Source organism: Malaclemys terrapin, chromosome 7, assembly GCF_027887155.1.
Source record: "Malaclemys terrapin pileata isolate rMalTer1 chromosome 7, rMalTer1.hap1, whole genome shotgun sequence".
Lineage (NCBI taxonomy): Eukaryota > Metazoa > Chordata > Testudines > Emydidae > Malaclemys > Malaclemys terrapin.
Window position 1 is genome coordinate 121,582,416 of NC_071511.1, and position 27,228 is coordinate 121,609,643.

The following is a 27,228-nucleotide window of genomic DNA, read 5'->3' on the forward strand; positions in this document are numbered from 1 at the left end:
CAACCTGGAAGTACTTGGCCTGTTACTGCAACAGACCCTGCACTCGTTCCCTGGCTCCGATTCCTGACTTGACTCCGCTTTCACCCGTGGCTTGATTCCTGATCCCTGACTCGACTCCTGACTCCTACTTTGACCACTACGCCTGACCCCTGGTCTTATCTGCTAAGCCAGGCCTCCCCCATCCCAGTCATGACAGGACAGCCCCCCTACTCTACACTCTGGCCTCCCCTCTGCACAGATCATGGAGCTGAATGGTTCGCGATAATGGGGAAGGGACGTGTCTAGCAGAAAAGCGGGACTGAAGTGACCAACAGATGGTGTGTTCGGAAAGACAGAGAACCTAGTACAAACACGGCATTGGCATTGGCCAGTGGGCTAAGCAGGAGATCCTCAAAGGTATTTAGGATTTCACTGGGAGTTAGGCAATGAAATAGCTTTGAGGATTTGTGTCTAAGGTACTATTCCTCTGACTAAACATAAAACAAAACTACTATTTTACCAGCCAAAATGGGGTAGTTTCCTATGCCCCAACTTTTTCCTCTTTCCTTTTTCTCCAGTGCAGTGAATGGGGACAACTACTATATTATAAAACTAAACTCCCAGCTCCCTTCTGTCAGTCATTCTTTGGATAGTAGTTCAGAATAGGGCACTAGACACCTGTTTACCAAGAATTATTGCCTTCAGCGGATCCCTTCGCTTTCTGATAACAGGGAGCCAGCTCTTCCCAGTAATGAAACTACACTATAATGAGAGGGCAGAAGCCCACAGCTCAGAAGCAGTGGGAAAATGCCACAGCATTCTCTGAATTATATTTGGGAATTTAGCATAGTAGGATCATGCCATATTAAGCCTACAGGCTGCTATGTTGACTGGTTTAGTATGGAATTGTGTTTTCATGGTATGTAGGCATCTATATGCGCTGTACGTTATCTATGTATCTATCTAGGATTTTAAGGCCCGGCTTGACAAAGCCCTGGCTGGGATGTGTTAGTTGGGGTTGGTCCTGCTTTGAGCAGGGGGTTGGACTAGATGACCTCCTGAGGTCTCTTCCAACCCTAATCTTCTACGATTTTATAGTGTAGACCCATAAAGGCTTAATGCTGCTAGGTTCTGAGCACCCTCCTACTGAAGTCAGCAATCAATCAGGTAACTGAAATAGCACACAGTCACATTACCCGAGATGCTGTCCTCTCTGCTTTGAATAAAATATACTGTGGAGCTCAGATACAGCTATGCAGTAGAGAGAGGTGAAATACTTGACTTTTTTAATGACAACTCGTGTAGTAAACGTGCACACAATTACACCTAAGATATCAAACCGACAGCACAGGCAGCGTTACGCCTGGAAACCGTGCAATTTCCCTGCACACAAACCGACTGGAAATGCACACGATTGTACACATTAAATTTCCTTTTGAAGGATTTTCAGAGGAAACATTTTTCAGTCTGCCAAGGACTTTACATCTCCTGCTGCAAATGCAGTTGAGGTCGCAGACAACGTGTCAAGGGGAGAAAGAGAGAAATAAAAAACTATGGAATAAAAAGCCCCCTAGAAACAAAATAAAAGACCAAAAAAAAAAAAAGAAAAAGTTAATCAATTTTTACCAACAGCTGTTGAGCTTTGAGTTCTAAATTCAATAATATTTGCCATGGTACAGATGAAACAGTGCCAGGAACGGGGGAAGTAGACGTGTCAGCAAATAGGAAAGCACCTAACTACTCATTGCTCCTATTCCTTTATGGCACTGCCTTACAAAGGGTTTTAACTAGCACTCTCTCTCGTCTCTCGGGGTATGTCTACACTACCCGCCGGATCGGTGGGCAGCGATCGATCCAGCGGGGGTCGATTTATCGTGTCTAGTCTAGACGCGATAAATTGACCCCCGTGTGCTCTCCTGTTAACTCCTGTACTCCACTGCGGCGAGAGGCGCAGGCAGAGTCAACGGGGGAGCGGCAGCAGTCGACTCACCACAGTAAAGACACCGTGGTGAGTAGGTCTACGTACATAGACTTCAGCTACGTTATTCACGTAGCTGAAGTTGCGTAACTTAGATCAACACCCCCCCGCCCCAGTGTAGACCAGGATTCTTGTCTCCCCCCATCAGAGCTTCGTTTTGTATTTTAAATGGGAGTAGCAGAAGATCAGCTCTGGCAGGCATTATTCACCAGTAAAACAGGTGTAATCATGTTCATCATTTAAAAGTCTTCATCCTATTAGTTTCACAATCAGTTTTTCATAATTTCTTCAATAGAAATCTCAAGGACCAGACCTGATAAGTCAAAGAGAACACCATTGTCCCACCAAGCCGCTCTCTCTGCTATTGATTGCGAAGATAAAAATCAATCCCAGCTAAGGAGGGAGAAGTTAAAAATAAATTGTGTGGATTGATTTCTGTTAAGACGTTTTGTCTCCCAGTTAAAAAAAAATGGAGGAAAAAAGATATCTATTCGAACATGGTGTATTTAACTTCCATGAAAATAGAGAGAATGATCCAAGCTGGGGAAATCAAAAGTTTAACTCCCCATCCCATCTAGTTTCATTGCTGTGAGATTTCATGGTAAAAAAAAATCCCTCTCTCCCCTAGGTGGAAGGCAAGTCCTGTTTGTCTCCAAGTGAATTTGTTGCTTGTTGAAGTTGTTACATTGACAGTCCTAGGAGAGGACATCAAGTAGCCACATAACAGGTGCAGCCTGTGCCAATTGTGGGACCAACATCTGCTCACCTGATACCACTGGCTTAGATTCAGAAAAGCATGCCTATTTAGGAGAGTATTAAGCACAGGCTTAACTTGAAGCACACGCTTAAGTCCTGTTGAAGTCATGTGATGAAGTGCTTTCCTGAATTGAAGTCAGAGCCTGTAAGACACACCATGATATTAATAGGCCATTTTTATTAGTTATTTTTTGAGATGTTAAATTTATAGAGCTAGTTGGGAAATAATCATTTTCCCCTCATGAAAAAGTTTCAATGTGCATTCTTTTTGTTTTTGTTGGAAGAGCGTCCACATTTTTTAGGTTTTCATTGTACACCTGACGAACAAAAATGTTTTGGTTTTCAATAGAAACCCCCAAATTTTGGACAAACATTGGAATTTTTCACTAAAATTTCCATTTACTCAAACAAGCCCTTTTCCAGTGAAAAAACATTTCAACTGAAAGTTTGTGACCAGCTCTATTAATTTGATTCCTATGCGGGTAGTCATTAAAAAGCCAATATTTATGCCAGAAGGAGCTATCAGAGGTCCCACAATGCATAAGCCACATTCATTTGGGGGCAGGAATAATTCCGTGGAATTTCGGCTGTGGAATTTCTAGGGCTAACTGCTCTCACTGATACCAATAGAAGTAACTATTTGAAGTGAGTCAGGTCTTTTGCATGCAAAATGAGTTCAGGTCTTCACAATCTTTTTTATCGGATTTATGCTTATAGTGCCCCAGAGAGAGACTAAGTGACTTTCCCAAGGTCACACAGGAAGTATGGGCAGGGATGGTGTCACTAGCCTGTTTGCCATAAGATGGGAATGGACGACAGGGGATGGATCACTTGATGATTACCTGTTTTATTCATTCTCTCTGAAGCACCTGGCATTGACCACTCTCAGAAGACTTAGATACTGGGCTAGGTGGACCTTTGGTCTGACCCAGCATAGCTGATCTTATGCGGCAGCAGCGGCAGCTCCAGGCACCAGCGCTCCAAGCACGTGCTTGGGGCGGCAAGCTGCGGGGGGCGGCCTGCCAGTCCCTGCGAGGGCGGCAGTCAGGCAGCTTTCGGCGGCTTGCATGCGGGAGGTCCGCCGGTCCCGCGGATTCGGCGGCAATTCGGCGGCGGGTACGCAGAAGCCGTGGGACTGGTGGACCTCCTGCAGGCATGCCACCGAATCCATGGGACTGGGGACCTCCCGCAGGCGCGCTGCCAAAGGCAGCCTGCCTGCCGTGCTTGGGGCAGCAAAAAATCTAGAGCCGCCCCTGTATGGCAGAGCAGAGAAATGAACCCAGGTCTCTCAAATCCTAGGCTAGGACCCTAAGCACCATCCTTCTAGACAAATGACTGGTAGTGCAGACAGTGGAGGAGAATTTTGCCCTAAATTTCCCACATTCCACCCAGAATCCAGTCCTCAGAAGAAATCAGTTGTCAGAGCAGTTTGCTCTCACAGCACCGAACCTCCAGGCTGCTAATGACAAAGCGACTGCTCCCTGCTCGCACATGATAATACCACAGACACCGTCTGAATCAGGAAGAATGCCAGCCATAGTCAAACTGCCCCCTGCCCTTAACATCTCTGTCTAACTCCCTTATCATCATCATCTGCAACCAGAGCAGGCAATACAGCAGCGGTTCTCAAGTCGCGCTGCTGTCACAGCAACAGTGATTGATTGGAGGGAGTCGCTGAACACAGGTCAGGTGCTCAGAGCAGCCACCGATCAGAGAATCACTTGATTTGGGGGAAACCAGAGTCGAGAGAGAAAAGCCCAGTTTTAAAGGTGCCCAGGAAACTGAACAACAAATGGAATACAATAGAAGGTGGCCGGATATGAGGAGGAATGGCAAGAGAGACAGAGTGATAGATATTAACAACGGTTAACTAGCCAGTGTCTGTGCACTTCTGGGCTAGCCACACAGCTCTCATTAGAATCACATCCTACATGCTCCTAAGCAGCTGAATAAATATGCCACATGGCTGCAGGAGGAAAGGGAGTCTATGGTCCAGCTCTTTAAAAAGGCTGGGATAATGATTATTTATTACTCCCCATCATGTGTCCCTTTGGTTAATGGTGCAGGGAGCTTCCAATTTGAAGTGGAAATGAAGCGGATCCTGAGGCAAATAGCGATCCCTACTGATCGAAGATTGAGGCAGGAGGGTTGCTACCACATTCAGATCCAAGTTCTTCCCGCGGTGGAGGGTGTTCAACTCCAAAGGGTTGGTTTGGCCCACTGGAGAGAACGGCCACCAGCCACAAAGTTCAAATAAGGAGCCAAGCTTCCCCAAGGTTCAGAAAGGGTTGGATCTGAGGATTTGGTATGGACTCATCTCTAGTTTCTAATCCAGAAGAACACCCACCAATTTCCTTACTCTGCTGCCCTGTAGAACCCTTTCTAAACCAGAGTTCAGACCATGTTAGCCTGCATTGTGTTTGGGGCTATCCAACCCACACCACGCCCTACCATCCTAAAACGACGCAATTAGCATGCAATTGCCTCGCCCCATCTCTGTCCTTCAGTGCTCATGGTTCAAAGAGAATGGCCGAGTTCTGGTCCAAAGTTCTGAATAGCCCCACCCTCCCTCCGGACCTCTGCAGATATTGATAGATGTGGGAGCACAGGGGTATTAACTAGATGATGAGCTAAACTAGCAGAACATCTGATACGCTAGGAGAACATCAAGGAAAACTAGAATCTTCATGCTACACATCCCAGAGCACTTGATTATTATTGTTTTTATAGCTGGTAGGTAATTTTTCAATGAGGGTTTTTTGGGGGAGGGAGTAGAAGGGGCAAAAATACCTCTTTAGCCAAGTGGAAATTGTCATGAGAAAAATCTCCATTTTAAAGTCTTTTCGGGCTTTACTGAAAAAACAAATGTTTCAGTTTTTGAAAACTTTGGTTCCTGATCACCTGAAAAAGTCTCTGAAAAATTGAGGGGAAAATGAATAGCTACCTTCAAAATGTTTCCCTGGAAAGAAAACACATTTCCAACCAGCTCTGTAATGCGAAAATCCCCAGAGATCTGAAACAGGGATCAGGGCCCCATTCTGCTAGGCACTATGCACAGGTATAACAAAAAGACTGTCCCCACCCAAAGAGTTTACAATGTAAGCTTTACCCAGGAGAATAGAGCAACAACTCAAGTAATTAACAGCAATCCAAATCTGATAGGCGTCTGTGGATCATCTCCAAGGCTAGATTCAGAAAGTGAAACCATTTTGGTCACAAGTAGACACAGGCAGGATGGGCCGTGCACTACAGCTACAGAGAAAACTATAGGCATTCTCTACTTGATGAAAATGTAGTGGAAAAAACGACACTGATTTTAATGGAGATATTGCAGCTGAATGACTCACAGACCCCCTTGAAAGTAGTTATTCGAAAGCATATTAAAATAATATATTTTGGGGTTATTTTTGCAAATGGCTTTTTTTTTTTTTTGCAAAGGGCAATTTTTAGATGATGTTGCAGTGATACAATACAAACCCAGTTACGGCTTTGGCAACAGCACAGTAAACTCATTAATTTAAATGAAATTTGACAGGTGTAACTGAGGGTGGGATTTTGTCTTAAGTATATAACTTATGTATTATTGTCCAAGCTCAGATAGGACTACGCTAGGCACCTTAGAAATAACAGATCAATCTGATAGCTATTCAGTGTGTGATGAGTTTAATTCATAGAATCATAGGACTGGAAGGGACCTCGAGAGGTTATCTAGTCCAGTCCCCTGCACTCATGGTGGGTCTAAGTATTATCTAGTATTATCATTCATATGAATGACAACTGGAATGTGGCCACTCCTTCTTTAATTGAGTCCATCATAATATACGTTTACTGTGTCCTCTCTTATTCATCTTCTTGCCACACTAAACAATCCCCATCATTTCAATCTCTCTTCATATTATAATTTTCAAAACCTCTAATCATTCTCATTCACCCTCCTCTGCACCTCTTCGAATTCTGCAATATCTTTTTAAGGTGGTCACTGACTGCACGCAGCATTCCAGAGGAGGGCAAGCCACTCATCATAACATTTTCCATATTATGCACCCTAACATCTTGTTAGCTTCGTTTGGAGGTAAACTGAGCCACACAACTTTACTCCTGCTGAGGATCTGACCTCGCTAGCCTAATGATGAACTCAGTTACACTGGATATACAATGGTGGATATCTAGATAGTTGTATACATCAGCGGACATCTATATCTATATCTCCTGATTCATTCTGGGCATAGAGTGAGATCAGAATCAAGGCCTGCGCACATATCTCTAATGCAGCTGTTAAAGCTCAACACGTTCTTAAATGGTAATTTGTAAGTTATTTAACGTTCAAAATAATATAAAAAAAAATCTGCCAATTAAGTCTAAATGAAATGCAGAGCGAAGTACATTTAAGACACCTCATTTAAAGTGTTGCCAAATATTTTTACTTGGAGTAATTAGTGACTATTAATTTGAGCCCCAAGCGCTCCATTTCCAGCAGTTGCCAATTTAAGGCAGACAAATGCTCACACCATGCAGGGTTCCCCATTACCCATACAAAGAGTTCAACATCCCAGGCCTCGTTCTAGTGCCATTGAGAGCTATGGAATGATAAACTCTTATCAGATGTGCTGTAAGCCAGAAAGGGACACAGGAGCCTGGGAACGCTCTAGACTGCCGATATAAAAAGCCAGTTTAATGCAGGCTGTCTCAGAGGTCTGGTGTACAGTAGATGTTTACCAAAAGATCTATGGGTGTCTCCAATTGCAGACACATAGGTTATTAAGATTCGCTAGTATATTTTCTAGAGGCAGAAGTGCTAATTACATCAAAGGAGCTCTACCCTGCCTCCGGCACTGAGCTAGTGATCTCCCCAGTTAAACAATCACTTGGAAAAGCTCTTTTTTTTTCCCCAATAGAAGAAGCGATTTTGCATAATTTTAAAGAAAACAAAAGAACAAAAAGCCCACCCGCTCTGCAAAAAGAGAGAGCTCTTGAAGGGCCAAGTCTGTTTCTTTGTTATCCTACCCCCATCCCTCCACCCAAAACATCAGCTTCATCTCTGTCAAAACTTGCTTGGATCATCTGGGCCCATCTCTCACCAAATCATTTCTCTGCCATTGCAGGGCTCTCGGGCGCTGGTGCACCTGGGTACCTCCTGTTCTCTGCTTGTGGCACACGATAATTTAGCCTCCCGAGGGCTGTAGTACTATGGAATCCTGGTTGGTGGCATGGGTGTGGGAGTGGCTGCGTGGCGATGAAGACCTGCGTTATACTGGAGATCAGCCAGATGATCTGGTCGTCCCTTTTGGCTTTGAACTCTGTGACTCTAAGATCACCACCATCCTCAAGGTCTTCATTGCTCAGTCCTCTCCCCTTCACAAAAACCTGGATCCTGGTCTCCACCTGGATGAAACTTCCTCTGCAGCTGCTTTCTCATAGGGTGGCCATTCTCTCACCCCCTCCCCCTTGGTTTGTCCCCATGGGACAGGCTGGGGAGCGGTTGGGCTGTTCCATCCAGCCCCTCGCCTTCTTGGGCAGTCTCCTCCTTCGGGTTCTCCCCTCCCCATCCACAGGGTGGTCATCCACGCCCCCACCTCTCCCAACCTTCTTTCCCTTTGATTCAGCCTTATATCTTCCTCTCTTCCCAAATCCCCCTGCCTTCCTCTCCAGTCACTTTGCCTTCCAAGCTGATCTCCTGTCTGACCCATTAGCTCTCTGCCTCCTTGTTTGACTGTCAAGTCTGGTCAACTCTTCTATTTGCCTCAATGGCTGCTCACTCAACATTGTCTTCACCGGACACTGCTTCCCTGCCCTCTCTATCATAGTTTGCTAACAGGTGCTCCGTGGCATTTTCCAGACAACCATAACAACAGTCTGCACCTTCCATTTGGGGAATTACAATCTGCCCTGTAAGGTGGGTAAGAATCATCATATCAGATAAGGAAGCTAAAGCACTGAGAGATCAGTCAACTTACCCAAGGCCATGCAGTAAATCTGTGGCAGTGAGGTATTGTTCCCAGGCCTTCTGACTTCCAGTCCCATGCCTTACCTCTAAACCATCCTTCCTCCCTCCAGGAAGAAGAAAACATGCTGTATAGCCCAGGATCTACCTAGCCCCAGCCTGCCACACCACGCACCCACTCCCCTCAGATATTGTGTCAATGTACCTGAATAAAGACATATTCATCCTGGACAACAAGTGAGTTGGTGTCGATGGAGCGCAAAAACGGTCCGCTTCTGGTAGTCTCCGAGCACTCCTGGATCCGACAGGTTATATAGTGGGCGTCTGTAATAGGAGCATAGGCACACATGAGAAATTCCTGCCCAGGAGCTCATGGTCCAAAAACATAATAAGCAGCTCAAAAGAAGGGCACAGAATGGAAATGTCAGCCTGGGCTACAGTATCCTGGATGTTAAAGTTAAATGTGTTTGCCATCCTCATGCTTCAGGGCATCAGATGATCACCTGATTAGGTCAGGAAGAAAATCCACCCCCGTATGTAAACCACTGCACCCACTTCTATCCAGGGTCTAAACTCTGTGTACTCCTTATAAACACATCAAAAATTCATTAGGCCCCCAAGGCATAGAAAAAGATTTCCCACCCACCCAGACTGCTCTCCTTCTATCCACTACATACGCCTATTCAGACTCACTCATAACCTCTCCCCAAATCATCCGAGCCCTGGGGAGATAGATGAGCCTTGCAGCGTACCCCGAATGTCAGCAGATCTGGCCTGTGATGGCTGAGGAAGGAAATCAGTTCCAGGGTCTAGCCTCTCATACAAAATGCGCTGCCACCTTCTGTTCAACCCAGGAAGTCATTAGCTCAAGCCTCTTGGCTGACCCCAGCTTTTGTGGTATCCCACAGAGAGAGAGAAAGCCAGCAGCCAATCGATATCGGGTTTGGTCATGATAAACCTTACAACTTCCTCCAGAAGTTAATCGACAGCTAGCGCAGATCACAGAGCTTACAGTCTAGAACAGTGGTCTCCAAAGTGGGGTGCACGCACCCCAGGGGGTGCGCAAGATGATCCATTGGGGGGCGTGGTAGGAGGAGCACTGCCAGAGGGGAAAAAAAAGGGGGGGCAGCCAGAGGAGGGAGGGAGCAAGCGAGCGGGGAAGCTGCCCCCCACAGCAGGCAAGGCCACTCGGAACGCAGGGGCTTTAGTGTACGGGGAGATTTTGGCAAACCAGTAAAGTGCCTGAAACCTCTATGGCTTAGTGTTAAAAGCGGCCTAGTCAGCAAGCTGTAAATTGGCCATTCAGCAATCTCAGCTTGACCAAGGCAGGAGGGGAGGGGGTTTTGGGTGCCACAGAAAGGGCAGCTTGACCCCACGTCCTTCCTGATAAGAATTGTGTTCAAGTTGCTGATACATGCATTTTAAAAGAGCAGGATGTGCCCCAGGAATGTCTATTGGGGTCTCAAGACTGCAAGCGCTGGAAAAACCCACACCTGGTTAATCAATAATCAGAAGGAGTCTCTTGCTTGCCCATTGGAACTGCTTGCTTGACAAGGTTTCTTTAAGGGACATGTCATTCTATTACTAATGTATAAATAAAGGGGGAAAGCTTGAGATAGTGGGACTCCTCTGGGGGACGCTTCGGGACTGGTCTCTCCCTCTGGATGCATCTTGTGTTCCCCACTGGCAGACGGGTTGCTACTGTGCCACTCGAGAGCCACATTCAGCTTTGGTAATTATCAAGGGTTGGGGGTGTTTTACTAATCTTGTTGCGGAAGTGTGTAAGTGCTTAAGTCTAAGTAAAGTTTAGCTTTAAGTGAAAGCACTTTTGTGTTGTCCTGTTTGTGCCAGCCATCTATCGGTTGGACGGGCGTGTCTCCCCTGATTTATTTCCTGACACCTCCTCGCACAGAGTAAAAGTTACCAAGAGCTTTGGGTTGAAAGAACCCAGGGTAACATTAGGGGCTGCAGGGCCCTGGGCTAAGGGGGCCCCGGGGGCCTGGCCTGCAGCTCTAAAGCCCCTTTCGGAATGTGGCCCTGAGTCCTCCGGCCCGTGGAGGAGCAGGGACAGCCGTGCAGCCAGCGGCCAGAGAGAAGCAGTGCTTTCCCCTTCAAATAGGAAGAAAGCAAAGAAAGAAGAAGTGGGACCGCTGAGGACTATAGCTGGAGAGGAGATTAAAGATAATCTAGGCATGGCGCAATATCTCAATGAATATTTTGCATCGGTGTTTAATGAGGCCAATGAAGGTATTAGGGATACTAGCACCGTTACAGAGGGGCATACGGGATGGGGGATTACCGCATCCGAGGTAGAAACAAAACTAGAACGCCTTAATGGGACTAAGTCGGGTGGACCGGACGATCTTCATCCGAGAATATTGAAGGAATTGGCGCGGGAAATAGCAGGCCCATTAGCGACTATATTTAATGAATCTGTAAACTCGGGGGTAGTCCCGTTAGACTGGAGAATAGCCAATGTGGTTCCTATTTTCAAGAAAGGGAAAAAAAGTGACCCGGGTAACTATAGGCCTGTTAGTTTAACATCAGTAGTGTGCAAGGTGCTGGAGAAGATTCTGAAAGAGAAACTAGTTGAGGACCTTGAAGTTAATGGCAAATGCGATAAATTACAGCATGGTTTTACGAAGGGCAGATCGTGCCAAACGAATCTGATCTCCTTCTTTGAGAAAGTAACGGACTTATTAGATAAGGGAAATGCGGTGGACCTAATATACCTGGATTTCAGTAAAGCGTTTGATACAGTACCCCATGAGGAACTATTGGTTAAAATGAAAAACATGGGGATTGATATGAAAATCCAGAGGTGGATAGGGAATTGGTTAATGGGGAGAATGCAGCGGGTCGTATTAAAGGGTGAATTGTCGGGTTGGAGGGAGGTTACTAGTGGAGTGCCTCAAGGTTCGGTTTTGGGACCCATCTTATTTAATCTATTTATAACTGACCTCGGGACCGATTGCAAGAGTGGGCTGATAAAGTTTGCGGATGATACGAAGGTGGGAGGAGTTGCAAACTCGGAGGAGGATAGGGATACTCTGCAGGGAGACTTGAATGAGCTTGTGAATTGGAGTATTAGAAATAGGATGAAATTTAATAGTAAAAAGTGTAAGGTTATGCACTTGGGGACGAATAATAACAATTTTAGTTACAAGATGGGGACGCATTGGTTAGAAGTAACGGAAGAGGAGAAGGACCTAGGGGTCCTTGTGGACCGCAGGATGACTATGAGTCGACAATGTGACGTGGCGGTGAAAAAAGCCAATGCGGTCTTGGGATGTATTAGGCGAGGTATATCTAGTAGAGATAGGGAGGTCCTGCTTCCGTTGTATAAGGCGCTGGTGAGACCTCATTTGGAGTACTGTGTGCAGTTCTGGTCTCCAATGTTTAAAAAAGATGAACTCAAACTGGAACGGGTGCAGAGAAGGGCGACTAAGATGATCAGAGGAATGGAAAACCTGTCGTATGAAAAGAGATTAGAGGAGCTTGGGTTGTTTAGTCTGACAAAGTGAAGGCTGAGGGGGGATATGATTGCTATCTTTAAATATATCAGAGGGGTTAATACAAGGGAGGGAGAGGAATTATTCCAGCTTAGTACTAATGTGGACACGAGAACGAATGGATACAAACTGGCCGGGGGGAAGTTTAGGCTTGAAATTAGACGAAGGTTTCTGACCATCAGAGGGGTGAAATATTGGAACGGCCTTCCGAGGGAAACGGTGGGGGCGACGGACCTGTCTGGTTTTAAGATTAAGTTGGATAAGTTTATGGAGGGAATGGTTTAATGATAAAACATAGGAGCCAAGGAAAACCAAGCAATGGTACATGAACAGCATAATGGCCAACAAGGGTCAGGCTAGAGACTCTTGCCTATATGCTCGGGGTATTACTGATCGCCATATTTGGGGTCGGGAAGGAATTTTCCTCCAGGGTAGATTGGCTGAGCCTCTGGAGGTTTTTCGCCTTCCTCCGCAGCATGGGGCAGGGATCACTAGCAGGAGGGTCTCAGCCGATTGAAGTCACTAAAACACAGGATTGGGGACTTCAACGGTAGAGTCCAGGGAAGGGTCTTGCGGCCTGCAGCATGCAGGGGGTCAGACCAGATGATCATAATGGTCCCTTCTGACCTTAAAGTCTATGAGTCTATGAGTCTAACCCGTGCTCGCAGGGTCACATTCCGAAAGGGGCTTTAGAGCTGCAGGCCAGGGCCCGGGGCCCCCTTAGCCCAGGGCCCTGCAGCCCCCGCGTTCTGGGTGTCCCTGCCTGCCCAGAATCGCGGCCATGGGAGTGGTGCTGCGCTGCGCAGACCCACCTGCACACCCCCTGCACCAAACAGGAACTGCCCCAGGTAAGTGCTCTGCACCTCCTGCCTGCCCCAGCCATGAGCTTCCTCCTGCACCCCCACCCTGAGCGCCCCCCCGCACCCTAACTCCCTCCCAGACCCCGCACCCTCACCCTGAGCGCCCCCCTGCACCCTAACTCCCTCCCAGACCCCACACCCCCACCCTGAGCACCCTCCCGCACCCTAACTCCCTCCTAGACCCCGCACCCCACCCTGAGCGCCCTCCCGCACCCTAACTCCCTCCTAATAATCCTCCTTAATAAAAAATAAGAGACTGACCCAAGATGTAGGCAAGTCAGTATGGAGCCATGCAAGGCATGGTAGTTATGGACAAGAGTCTTAAACTTGATGCAAGTGGAACTGGATCAATCAATTAAGACAAGGCAATGATGTGGTCCGGTCAGTGGTGCTCTGCCTACTTTCTATTACCTCAATACTTTTCATAGACATTAAGCCTCCCAACACCCTCATGACGTGGGTAAGTATATTACATCAGTGTGTCACATGGGGAAACTGAGGCCCGGTCCAAGGTTGCACAGCAGGTCAAGCAGCAGAACTGGAAATATAGGACAGGAGGCCACAGTCCCTTCCTTGACAGCAAGGCTTCAAGAGGAAAGCTCCTCATAAGCCACCTGTTTTTCCCTAGGGTCGCTGTGGAGAACTACGGTGATGGCCCCTAGCCATTAGTAGTCAGGCACAGGCCAGCCAGTGCAATGGAAAAGGAAAAAAGAAATTAGGTAATGATTAATGCTGTAGTAAGCCTTCCAGGCCACACAAGCAATTACTCTGATCCCTTGACAGCTCTGCTTTCGCCCCTGAAGATCACATTTACCAGCTAAGCTTGGGAGGGGAGGGGAAGGGGAGGGAAAAGAAAGGAATGTGAGGTCAGACAAGAAGGGTTTTCATCTTGGACGCAGGAACTGTATCCACATTCCAAGATCTAAATGCTTGCTCAAGTCAGTGGAAAATGCTGCTGTGCAGAGATGCTCAAAAAAGCACCACAACTTTGTTGATTGAGGCGTTCAGCAATCCAGAGCACATGAGGAAAAAACAAACTTGCTAACCTTTCATTGGAGCTGCTGCTGGGAATGGGCCTGCCCGTCAATAGGCTCAGACCAATGACTCCCTTGGAAGCTGGCTGCATTAATGCAGCACCATGGCTCTCTCACCGATGTGCCACCTGTAATACGGGACTGCCCTGCAAAGTGAGTTGTGCAAAGTCATTGCAATTTTGACCAAAGGAGAAATGGAACTCAACAGGTAATCGAAACAAAATGGCTGCATCAGGGTACAAGCCAGATGGAGATTAGCCTTCTCCAGGGTACTGCTATAGGTTGTTGTGCTTTTAGCTATTAGTTATGTGCTATTGTGTTATTATGTATAGTCTAAAAGAGAAATTGCGGCTGGGACAGAATGAGATTCTTCGTCTGTGGAAGCATGTGGTTGAAAGGAAGGATGGTCTCATGTTGAAGTAACTAGACTGGGAGATGGGGGTTTTTCTTCAAGATTCTGACAGAAGGGTACAGAGAAGGGCAACACGTGATTAGGGGTATGGAACAACTTCCATATGAGGAGAGATTAAAAAGACTGGGACTGTTAGAGAGATAGTTAAGGGGGGGGGGTCTACAAAATCATGAACAGCGTGGAGAAAGTGAAAGTGAGATTAGGGAAGTGTTATTTACCCCTTCACATAACCACAAGAACGAGGGGTCACCCAATGAAATTAATAGGCAGCAGGTTTAAAACAAACATAAGGAAGTCCTTCTCCACACAACACACAGTCAACCTGTGGAAACTCTTGCAATGGGATATTGTGAAGGCCAAAAGTAACACTTCAAAAAAGAACTAGATAAGTTCATGGAGGATAGATCCATCAATGGCTATTAGCAAAGATGGTCATGGATGCAACCCCGTGTCCCTAAACATCCACCTGCCAGAAGCTGGGACTGGACTACAGGGGATGGAGCACTCAGAATTGCCCTGTTCTGTTCATTCCCTCTGAAGGATCTGGCACTGGCCACTGTCAGAAGACAGGATACTGAGCTAGATGGACCATGGTCTGACCCAATATGGCTGTTCTTATCTTTGTGTCACTTTGGGTAATTCACTTAACCTCTTTTTGCTTCCGTTTCTCAACATGTAAAAAAGTGACCAAGCAGGGAGAGAGATGAGGCTGAATTCTTTAGTATGCTTTGAGATCCTTGGCTAGAAAGTGTCCTAGAAAGGCACAGTGTTATTTAGGTCCTGTGTGTCTAAATGGGCATGTATCGGAGAGGACAGAATGTGATTATACACAGCGTCCTTGTACTCGGAGCAGCACAGAGGGTTTTACAAAGCAAAAATTGCACCAGCCACGTAAGTAAACTTGACAGTCACGTAGCCAGCCAGGGGTGCTGGCACTAGGGGTGCTGCCACACCCCCTGGCTTGAAGTAGTAACAACAAACACCAAATACATGGTTTCCATCATCAGCACCCCCATGATAAAAATTAAATTTCAGCACCCCTGCACCCCTGCCAGGGACCAAACCGGGAACGCTGGCCTTTACACTGCTTCCCAGTTGAGGGACAAAATGAAAACAGCACTGGGAGGACACCTGCCATGATGGCACATTTCTTCTAGACAGAGGAAGTTTTCTGTGCCCTTGAGTGTCAAGTACTTGTAGACTTATCTACAAAAAGCAAGGACACTTAAAATATGAGAAAATAGAGAGTTTCCAAGAAGTGAGGTGAACAAGATGCCATGGTTTTGGTTCACACCACGTGAAGCCACTTCACAGCCCTTGAGATTAATTTGGAAAGTCCAGCTGCCTAGAACCCAAAACGGCAAAAGGGAAGCTAATATAAAACCATCACATCGGTTTAAGCTCCAAGTATTGCACATAGATAGGATCTTTTGGCCCTGAAAGCCTGCTGCCAGCCTCGGAGTCTGGGCCTCTCCAGAGTCAGCCAAAGGTTTTGCTCTGTGTTTCGATGGAAGATTCTTGGGACCCCATTCATGTTTCTATTAAACGTAGCTAATTGTGTTTCCATACTCAAGCCCAAGACTGGCCAGGTTTTGCAAAGTTCCAGGTTCTCTAGCACAGCTCCACTAGGGTGACCAGACAGCAAGTGTGAAAAATCAGAACGGGGGTGAGGGGTAATAGGAGCCTATATAAGAAAAAGCCCCCCAAAATTGGGACATCTGGTCACCCTAGCTCTACTGAAAGCCTCTGGCAGGAAGGAAAGGAGTCCCTGGGAAATGAAAGGGAGAATATAATGAAGTGTTGCCTACAAAAGATGAGAAATGGACCCTGAAGTTAGCAGAGACTCCTCTAGTAGAGGTTCGTTTTGGCAAATATCACTGGAGACTTCAGAGTAAGAGGCTCTAGCATGGGTTTGGGGCAGAGGTACTAAGAATTTCAAGGTGGCCAAGACTACAATGCTGGTTCTGAGCAGTTGTACCGGGAACTTAAGTGCAATGGAAAACACACTGTTAGTTCTGGGCAGTGCCACTGATAAATAAAGGGTAACAGAATCTATCCCACTCACTCCAGTCCCAGTACTAAGAACTTTACAGTAATAAAGCATGCAGCGGTACATTTCCACTACAGCAATGTGTGCTTCCTCCTGTCTAGATCTGGAAAATTAGCTTTAGCAACACTACGAGCTCCCTTCTTTCAAGGTCCTCCAGATCTTCTTGTATGAGGTACCTATCTCATAGGGCTGGAAAGGACACTGAAAGGTCATCAAGTCCAGCCCCCTGCCTTCACTAGCAGGACCAAGTACTGATTTTGTCCCAGTTCACTAACTGGCCCCCTCAAGGATTGAACTCACAACCCTGGCTTTAGGAGGCCACTGATCAAACCACTGAGCTATCTCTAGTGTCTCTTTTGGTAATGTGCTTGTTTCTGGGTTTACCACAGAAGCCTCTACTCTACTCCCCATGGCTACATCACCCGCTCTTAGTCTCTTGCTAGACCCCTTAAATCCAGGGCCGGATCTCAGGGCTTACTCTCCCGCTGGACTTCCTTCTTCTCCTTGATGACCTATGTTATCCCAGGGAGTGACTACAGCCCCCTTTCGGCTTTCCGTCTCCTGGCTTTATAGCCCTTCTCCAGCTGGGCTTCATTCTTAATGAACCCTGGCCCTCCCACTCACAGGTGATGCCTGGTAATCTAACTGGCCTCTCAAGCCCTCACTCTAGCAGGACTGGAGTAGGGTGCACACCCCAGCACACACCCTCCAGCTCAAGACTGTCCCTCATGTGGGCATAGATACCTTCCGCCCTGGAGTTGCTGGAGCTGGGCCTTCTCCAGGCTACCTAGCCTGAGCAACAGTCGGCCCTATTCTTCCATACCGTCCCGGTTCTTCTCCTCCAGGAACTCCTGATCCTCTACAGCTGCTCACAAGCCCAGTTCTGCAGCTACTTAGCGTCTCCTGAATTCTTTTTGCTTGCTCCAGCACATCCCACAGCATCCTTTCCAGCGGGGTCTGTGCTTGCTCCCTGTTTCTGGCTGGTTCTTCTCCCTCCTAATCTTTTAACTCTGTGCACCCCCTACCAAGTGCGTGGATTCAATGTCTGCAACGTCCACGGTCACCACCACCACTTCTACTTTGCCTGCCTCCTGCATACTCCAGATACAGGACACACGCTCATTTTTTTCTACATCACTGGGACCCACGGCTTCCCCTTTGCTACCCTACAATATCCTGAGAGGGTAGTGTCTTTTTGTATGGCCAGCTTCTCAACACCCAAAACAAACCCTCACCCTTGCCTTGTCAGTAGGCTATGCTTCTGCATCCTTCTGTCTAGCCCCACCTCTCCCGGGATAACCTTCTCCTCACAGTTCATACAAGGGTATGCTCTTCTTATGTGCCATTGTGGACCACAGGCAAAACATACCCTAGGCTGTGCCTCTGGTCTCCTGGCCCCTGTATACCTTTTCCTCCCCTTCTTCCTCTCACCCCTGGTGGTTTCCTTTCTCAGGATCTCTATGAGCTACCTCTGTTGCCTCACCAAGATCGCCAGCTACCTTCTCAGCTCAGCTTGCTCCTCCATCTGCCTTGGTTGGGTCTCCAAACGTTGCTGGAGGACTGCCTCCACAGCCCCTGGAGCTCCCCAGGGAGCTCAGGTAACCATGTCTGCCCCTCCACATGCCAGCTTGGGAGTATAGACCTGAAGGGTTCCACACACTGTGGTTCCATTTTCTTACCTGAACGACCCCATCTTCCCCTTGTGTCTGGGAGGGATAGTCTGCCCGCATTTCCCCACTAATTGTAACAAGGTCCCTGCTCTCTGCATGTGTCTCTTTTCTGGTAACATGCCTGTTTCTGGGTTTACCACAGAAGCCTATTCTACTCCCCATGGCTACTTCTCTCTGGCCTAGGCTCTTGCCAGACTCCTTACTCCAGAGCACAATCTCAGGGCTTACCCTTCCCCTGGACTTCCTCTTTGTCCCTGACAACCATCCTCACCCCAGGGAACGACTGTGCCCTCCTTCTCCTGAAGCCCCCTTCTTGCTTTCAGCCTCCTGGCTTTATAGTGTTGGCCCAGGCCTTCCCAGCTGGGCTTCACTCTTAATGAACCTGGCCCTCTTGTAGTTGATGCCAGGTAACCTAATTGGCCTCTCAGGCCCTCGTTAACCCTATCAGGGCTGGTGTGCAGTGCACACCCCAACACAGGTGGATAAAAACAACCTTCTAAGATACATATAGCGTTATGTCACCCACAGATGGCAACATCCCAGCCTGCATGGCACGCCTCTCTGCAGATCTTTTCTGCACCGAGCCCGGGAAGAGCCATGGGAATGCGTCTAGGGTGGTATTTTTAGAAGCCCTTTGCCACAGTACATTCACCCACACAGTCGGTTGGATATTCTTATCCCCCCACACACTGGGTTATTTGCTGATGGTAAGTCACACAACAGAAGGAAGAGAGGGGGGACAGCTCAAGTGTTGACATGACAACCAGCTTTCTGCCTACTGGGAAATGTGTCATTTCGAGTGTGTTACACTAGTAATCAAATTTATACAAATTTATACAAATGCTTAACATTTACAGAAAGGCAGGGTTTCCCCCCCCCCCCCCCCCTGCCTATGTTCCGTTTTGTTTCTTATTTAGTTTTATTTAACGCAATGAAGTAGATGAAATAAAACAAATCTTCAAACCTGACAGACTCTGGATACAATAATGAGCTTGTCTCCCTTCCTGGGGCAGACAGTCTAGCCCAGGGTCTGACAGGAAATGAAAAGATAATTTACTGAATATTGAGGATTAAACGTGACTGGCTATACTAAGGAATAGCCCCATTCAAGCAGGAGGTTAAATGATGGAATCCACTGCAATAAGGCAGGAAACAGGTATTTCGCAATGCAAAAGGATCAGATTAAAGACACACCCGAATTAAAAGCTCAGATCTGAACATGCGCAGACTTTGGGGAAGTCCAGAATCCAAGAACGCCAAGGCCAGAAGGGACCATTATAATGGTGTAGGCTAACCTCCTGCCTACCACAAGCCAAAGAGTCCGGGAGTAGGACTCCAACCTGGGTATCCCACCTAGCAGGGCAGAGCATGAACCACTACACTGTTGGGCAAAAGGAGGAGTCTGGAGCTATCTGAGGATGGTTTTGACCCTCTGATCTCTGGGTTTGGGGCCTGGGCACATGCCTGCTTTGCTCACCCCTCTATTTCTGGGGATATTTGCAGACTGGGCTCACCTCTGTATCAGAAAGCGCATGAAATGTAAATACAGTCGGACAGGGTTGGTGGAAGGTCAAACTGTAAACCTGGGGGTGAAAGGGTTCAAAAGGTTTCCAGCAGCTTGGGGACTTGGCGAGTCCCATCTCTAGTCTGACAGAATACCTCTCCAAACTGACTCCATGCTGCCAGAAGGCCTGTCCATGCAACTGGTTCTCAACCCTCCCTTCAAGGCAAGCTTGGGAGGCTTTCTGGGGGCAAGCAGGGAGGAAGGCAGCCTGGAGGGGGCCAGCCCTCCTGTCAGGGAGAAGGAAGGATCGGAAGTCAATGGAAGGTTGAATGGCTTGGGGAAGGTTTGCCACACTCTGGTCTGACACTGTGCTAAATCCTGCTGCCTGCTTGCAGCTGGTGCTTTTGTTGCAACCAGAGAGAGGAGGAGAACTGGCACAGATCACAGAGGTGGGTCCTGATCTGCAAAATCTGGCTCTGGACTTTGTCTAAGGGCATGTCAATACTGCAATCTCGGGGCATGACTGCAACTCGAGTAGATAGTCCTGAGCTGGCTTGAATCCGGCTAGCTCAGGTTCCAGAGCAGTACAGCCATGGCAACCGGGACGGTACAAGCTCACCTGGAACCCTGGGTAATCACTCGTGGCACTAGTTCACACTGAAACCCACGCTGCTGCAGCTTCAGTGCTCCGGCACCCGAGCTAGCTCGAGCTGCAGTCAGACCCCACACCGGCAGTGCAGACATCCCCTTAGTCTCTGCCGCTGTGGTTTGGATTGAGACTTATCTCTAGCCGTTCATTTTAAACGAGGTTAATAAACAGGCTTGTTCGAGGGCTGCGACAAGAACCAGAAAGGACAGTTGAGACACCGAACCTTTTCTTGTCCTGTGCGCTTGCAGCTCATGCAGACTTGGCCATACAGTCTGGCCAGATGGATGAACACCCACTTGGGTACCAACAGGGCAAGATCATCAGCTGGGATAAATCTGCATTGTTCTCAACGGAGAAATGCTGATTTACACCCGCTGAAGATCTGGCCCACTGATTACACAGCTTGCAAATCCGATAGAAGGGCTGAGGCCCTGAGAAAGGCTGGAGGTAGGAAATACACAAATCTCAGGAGATTTCCAGTCTAGTTTTGCAAAGCCAAGAGGCTAGGAGATATTTGGACACACATACGGGTGCTTGTGCCCAAACTATATCACAGAACCTTTAAAGATTTGGCCATCATTAGTTGTGATGTGCTTGTGTTAACAGGAGGTTAACCCCTGGGGTCTGGTTTGGTTACGTCGTTGCTCTAGGGGATACATCTCATTACAAATGGAACACAAGAACTACAGCTGCAAATAACATTGCAAAAAAAATGTTTCAAGCAGCCCCAACTGGAAGACTGAGCCAAACAAGGATTTGGGCTGTCTTAAAATGTACGTGGACTTTATAATGCACCACAGTGCTACTGTCTCAGCTCATTTGTGTGTGAAGCAACGTGGACACCTAGTGGCTTGGAGGGATTGCGACAGCCTTGCATTTTCTATTTTCATGATCTTGTGAAAAAATTCTCCTACCAACTTTCCCTACTTAGGATTCCAGAGAACCCATCCACCTTATGGGTACAGGATAGCAGGACTCCTTGTAAATGCCTGCTAATCATATGTAGCATCTTACTGTAAGCAGAGTCAGGACGAGCTCTACCCTGACATCTGGTGGTGAATTATGGCGAGTGTGGAAAAGAACTCCAGGGGCTGATCTTGTTTGCATAGGCACACCCACTCGCCTGGCATGAAACAACAGCAACTCAAAGTGGTTACTTTGGCTGGTGTGGGATCCCCAGTTTCTCTGTTATTGGGGCAGGAAGAATAAAGTTTTGTTACCCTGGTTCTGTGAATCAAGGCCAGTGGAACTGGTGTATGACAGAAGGACTGAGTGAGTCATTCACCATTACCTAAGTAGCATTTGCTTGTCAAGGGGCATGGGTTACAAAACCCAGTGAATTGAGAGAGGTTGGGGGCAGGTATTGGTACCTGGTGGTGTGGGTCCGAAACACCAATTGCGGGCCTGAAACACCAATTGCACCTCCTCCTCTCTCCACTGTTGAATGTCAGAGCTAACTTTGATTCCCTTAGGAGTCTAGTTACAGACTGCTGAGCTGAGTTCACTTTGGGCCAATAGTGCACCAGCACTGGGGCTCCCCTACTACTAGCTGAAATCACTAAGAGCTGAAATCACTAAGAGCGAAATCACAAAAGAGCTAAAGCTATTTAAGAGCTGAAATCACTGAGGCTGTGTTAACTAGTGGGGGAGCCTGAAGCTATATTGCTAAGCTAACTTAGCTTAGTGGGGGCGAGTGGAGCGGCTCACAGGTCGGTGAGCGGAGCGGCTGGAGGAGCAGCGAGCAGAGCCTTGTGGGAGCGGCCCAAGGGACAGCTGGAGCGGAGCGGAGCGGAGCGGCGCGGCTCACAGGTCGGTGAGCGGAGCGGCGCGGCTCACATGTCGGTGAGCGGAGCAGTGCGGAGCGGCCCGGCTCACGGGTCGGTGAGCGGAGCGGAGCGGCCCGGCTCACAGGTCGGTGAGCGGAGCGGAGCAGCTGCCAGAGCAGTTCGTGGGACGGCAGGAGTGGGACTGCGGGTGGAGCGGAGCAGTTCGTGGTAAGGCTGCAGTGGAACCCCACGGAGAAGCATCCGGTTGGCCTCGGATCACGTAAGGTGCCCCTTAACACCCTGCTCACCCCCCCCCTTTGAACTCTGGGGCTGCACTGATCAGGGACAGAGACTTTGGGGGGTTGTCGGACTTTTGGGACTTTTGTGATTCTTGGGTTGCTGGACCCAAGAGACTTTGGGATCGGTGGACTTTTGGGACTTTGGTGATTCTTGGGTCGCTGGTTTCAAGAACCAACGGGAGAGTACACGGCCCAATTTGCTGGGGTGGGTCTTCGCTCCTGGTTTGGTCTATGAACTCTAGTTGTGGTGTTTTCCCAATTTAATGCTATGTCGTTTACCTCATGTTATTAAACATTTTCTGCTACACCGAGGCTCTGTGCTTGCGAGAGGGGAAATATTGCCTCTTCGAGGCGCCTAGGGGTTTGTGTAAGATTTTCCCAGGTCACTGGGTGGGGGCTCGAGCTGGTTCTGTGTCACGCTGTTGGGAAGGGACCCCTATGTACTGAACCCGGCCCTTTCTGCTATCAACTTGGCCTGGCAGAAGGGTTACATTACAATGGAGGATCTCAAAGCACTTCACAGACATTAATTACACATTTGGGAAATGGGTATGTTTTCACCCCATTTGACAGAAGTGAAGCGATTTCCCCTGAGCCAGTGGCAGAGCTAGGGAGGGAGTCCTGCCTCACCGCTTCTTGCGCTGGCAGCCTAGAAGATGCTTAGAGGATTGCAAGAGAAATAAACAGGAAGAGAGACACTGGAGATCTTTCTCCAGTAGGTGGGTCCCTCTCTGACGGGAGGGATGAGCAATCGAACCTGTCAATGCACAGAAAGCTGAAAAGGTCAGACCCACATGGCAGGTGAACATCAGTCACGAGAGATACTTGACATCAAGGCTCCTAATGACTTCCACTGCAAATCGAAAGGAAAAAGGAAGAGAAGAGTCAGTCTTGCCCTTGCGAGAATAGGAAGTGAGAAAGAAAGCAGAGTCCTTCTCAAAAGGCCCCAGAGCTCCCCTCGGGTAGCTTTAGTTAGACATCCTGACGACTCTGTTCAGAGACTTGTGAACCCAGTTTATCCCCAGTCCTGGCACATTTTGGAAAAGCCCCATCAGCACCTTACTGTCTGCATCTATCTCAGGCCCCCACCCACGCCAGTCACTGTCTGCACCTTACTGGAAGGCAGACGACTTGCTGCACTAAAGAAGATATTACCAGTCCAAAGCCAGCCCACCAGAAAGGGGAGCCCACAGGGGCAGCACTGAATAGTCTGTGCGGGGTCTACAAAGTGCCACCATGCACTGTACTCCGGCAGCTGGTTAGAAACCCTTATGCTATTGGGACAGCTGACTGGTCCCTGCTTTTTTGAATGTAGGCAATGCACCCACAATACATTTCCCCAGCAGGGCCCCATTAGCTCAGCAGGGCCATTGCCAGAATAATGGGCCAGACCTTGCAAAGCAAGGGCTGGACCCTCTCTCTCTCTCTCTATGCCTCTATACTGGGGATAACTAGCATCCCAATGAAGATCTGAGTCCCTGCTCCCTCTGAGACTGAGCACTTCTTGAGGGAAGAGAGGGGCCCGGGGAGGTCAAGGATATGGCTCTCCCGAGGAGACAGAAGACTTGGCTGGACACAGAGGGAAGTATACTGCATCCTCTTCAAGGCTGGTGCAGCAGACCTGCCCTTGTGTGCTGCCTGGTTGCCCCACTCGTGTTAATACACCCAGAATGATATTAGCCCTTTTTTGCAACCATATAATTGTAACAGGGGTCTCATTCTCTGCTAGTGCCCCACCTCGTGTCTAGGTCTGAAAACATAGCTCTTGCTGCATCGGGTGCCCCTTGCTGCCTATTGCTTGCTCTGTGATAGTCTTTCTTCTGGTCCCTTGGCCTCCAGCCAGGCCACCATTTACCTTCACTGGACAAGCTGTCCGTATGTGATCTCAGGCAATCTTTGGTTCCAACTCCAGGTCCTGTGCAACCTTGCCAGTGGCTGCTAAGGGAACCCAGCCCCACCAGCTACTCCAGGTTCAACCCCAGAGACCCTATGGCTAGCAGCCTAGGTCTGCTCAGTCTCAGACCTTCTTGCTGTTTCTCTGAGCTCCTTCCTACCACACCCCTCTATCTCTTTGCCTATTTCTGGGTTTTACCACTGGAGCATCCTCTGCTCCCTGTGGCTACTTCACCCCTCTCAGCCTTTTGTAAGACTCCATAGCTCAGGGCAGGACCCCAGGGCCCACTCTTCCCTTAGCTCTTTCCCACTCTTCCTCTTTGTCCCCGGCCAATGCTCTTTTTCTCTAGGGACTGACTGCAGACCCGCTCCCTGCAGCCTCTTCCTGCTCTCACTTCCTGTCTTATACTCCTACCCCAATTCTTCCCCCAGCTGGGCTTCATCTGCCATTAGTATTTACCAATCCCTGGCTTCCCTCCAGGTGCCGCATATAAGGTTAATTGGCCCCTTCTGGCCCCCATGAACCCGGTCAGGGCTTGTGTGGAGTGGACACCGCAGCACAATCGCATTGTTGACTCATATTCAGTTTGTGATCACCCATGCACTGCTACAGACTAGGGACCGAGTGGCTAGGCAGCAGTTCTGCAGAAAAGGACCTAGGGGTTACAGTGGACGAGAAGCTGGATATGAGTCAACAGTGTGCCCTTGTTGCCAAGAAGGCAAACGGCATTTTGGGCCGTATAAGTAGTAGCATTGCCAGCACATTGAGGGACATGGTCATTCCCCTCTATTCGACATTGGTGAGGCCTCATCTGGAATACTCTGTCCAGTTTTGGGCCCCACATTACAAGAAGGATGTGGAAAAATTGGAGACAGTCCACCGGAGAGCAACGAAGATGATTAGGGGGCTGGAGCACATGACTTATGAGAAGAGGCTGAGGGAACTGGGATTGTTTAGTCTGCAGAAGAGAAGAATGAGGTGGGATTTGATAGCTGCATTCAACTACCTGAAAGGGGGTTCCAAAGAGGATGGATCTAGACTGTTCTCAGTGGTGGCAGATGACAGAACAAGGAGTAATGGTCTCAAGTTGCAGTGGGGGAGGTTTAGGTTGGATATTAGGAAGAACTTTTTCACTAGGAGGATGGTGAAGCACTGGAATGGATTACCTAGGGAGGTGGTGGAATTTCCTTCCTTAGAGGTTTTTAAGGTCAGGTTTGACAAAGCCCTGGCTGGGATGATTTACTGGGGTTGGTCCTGCTTTGAGCAGGGGGTTGGACTAGATGATCTCCTGAGGTCTCTTCCAACCCTGATATTCTATGATTCTATGACCCCCAGATCCTTTTCAGCAGCGCTGCCGCCCAGCCACTTATTCCCCATTTTGTAGCTGTGCATTTGATTCTTCCTTCCTGTGTGTAGTACTTTGCACGTGTCTTTATTGAATTCAATCTTGATGACCAATTCTCCAATTTGCCAAGCCGCTCTGAATTCTAATCCTGTCTCCAAAGTGCTAACAAACCCCACCCAATTTAATGTAATTGGCAAATTTCATACACATACTCTCCACTCCATTTACCAAGTCATGAATGAAAATACCGAATAGCGCTAGACCAAGGACAGACCCCTGCAGGATCCCAGTAAATACACCTCTACCCCAATATAACGCTGCCTTTGGGAGCCAAAAAATCTTACCGCGTTATAGGTGAAACCGCATTATATCGAACTTGCTTTGATCCGCCGGAGTGCACAGCCCCACCCCCGGAGCACTGCTTTACCGCGTTATATCTGAATTCGTGTTATCGGGGTAGAGGTGTACATCCCCCCCAGTTTAACAGCAAACCATTGACAACTACTCTCTGAGCAGGGTTTTTCAAACACATCTGCACCCACCTCACAGTCATTTCATCTAGACCACATTTTCCTAGTTTGCTTATAAGAACGTCATGTGGGATTATGTGAAAAGCCTGAGTGAAATCAAGATATATCAAGTTCACTTCTTCCCCCTACCCACTAGACCAGTAGCTCATGCCAAAGAAGAAAATTAGGATTCTTTGGCACGATTAGTTCTTGACAATTCCATGTTGGCTCTTATTTATAATCCTATTATCCTCGAGGTGCTTACAAATTGATTGTTTAATAATTTGTTCCAGTATCTTTCCTGGTACAAAGTTAGATGGGCTGGTCTATAATTCCCTGGGTCCTCTTTGTTCCCCCATTTTTAAGATAGGTACCATGTTTGCCCTTTCCCAGTTCTCTGCGACCTCACCCGTCCTCCATGCTAATTGCTAATGGTTCTGAGATTGTTTCAGCTTGTTCCACACCTACCCTAGCATGAATTTCATCAGGCCCTGATTTCATCAAGGAGTCTGTCTAGCAGAACTGGGGTGCTCTACACAGAAGTACAGCAAGGAGATCTCACCAAAACTCATCCCCTCACCCTGCTTAAGTTTCTTGGGGCAGGGACTGCCTTTTCAGTCTGTGTTTGTACAGCGCCTGGCACAAAGAGATCCCGATCCAGGACTTGGACGCCTGGGTACTATGGTAATACACATAATATCTCCTATGGGTTTGTCTCTCAGAAGAGGATCCCTGACCCACTCTGCATCTACAAGAAGCTATACAATGTCCTCCCCAGAGAAAGCGTTCTTGCACAGTGCTCTAGAGGTGGAAAGGCTTGGAGTCAACCAGGCCCATCATTCACAGAACCTCATCAACATTTACAGAGGCTGGACAATTCCTGTCTCACAGGTCTGACGCTTTACATCAGAGGTGGGCAAACTACGGCCCACGGTCCACATCCAGCCCAGGGGACTGTCCTGACCGGCCCCTGAGCTCCTGGCCTGGGAGGCTAGCCCCCGGCCCCTCCCCTGCTTTCCGTTCCCCCCACCCCTGCAGCCTCAGCTCGCTCACTGTGCCGCTGGCACAAT

At 48.2% G+C, this 27,228-nt stretch overlaps 1 protein-coding gene across 1 annotated transcript in view; it reads right to left on the minus strand.

Annotated features, from left to right (window-relative positions):
- The window catches only part of SORCS3 (sortilin related VPS10 domain containing receptor 3), a 471,405-nt gene that overhangs the window by 103,183 nt on the left and 340,994 nt on the right, over positions 1-27,228 (minus strand). Inside the window, exon 7 of the mRNA XM_054036301.1 lies at positions 8,860-8,978. Coding sequence (XP_053892276.1) covers positions 8,860-8,978 — 119 coding nt within the window. The remainder of the gene's footprint in view (positions 1-8,859; positions 8,979-27,228) is intronic.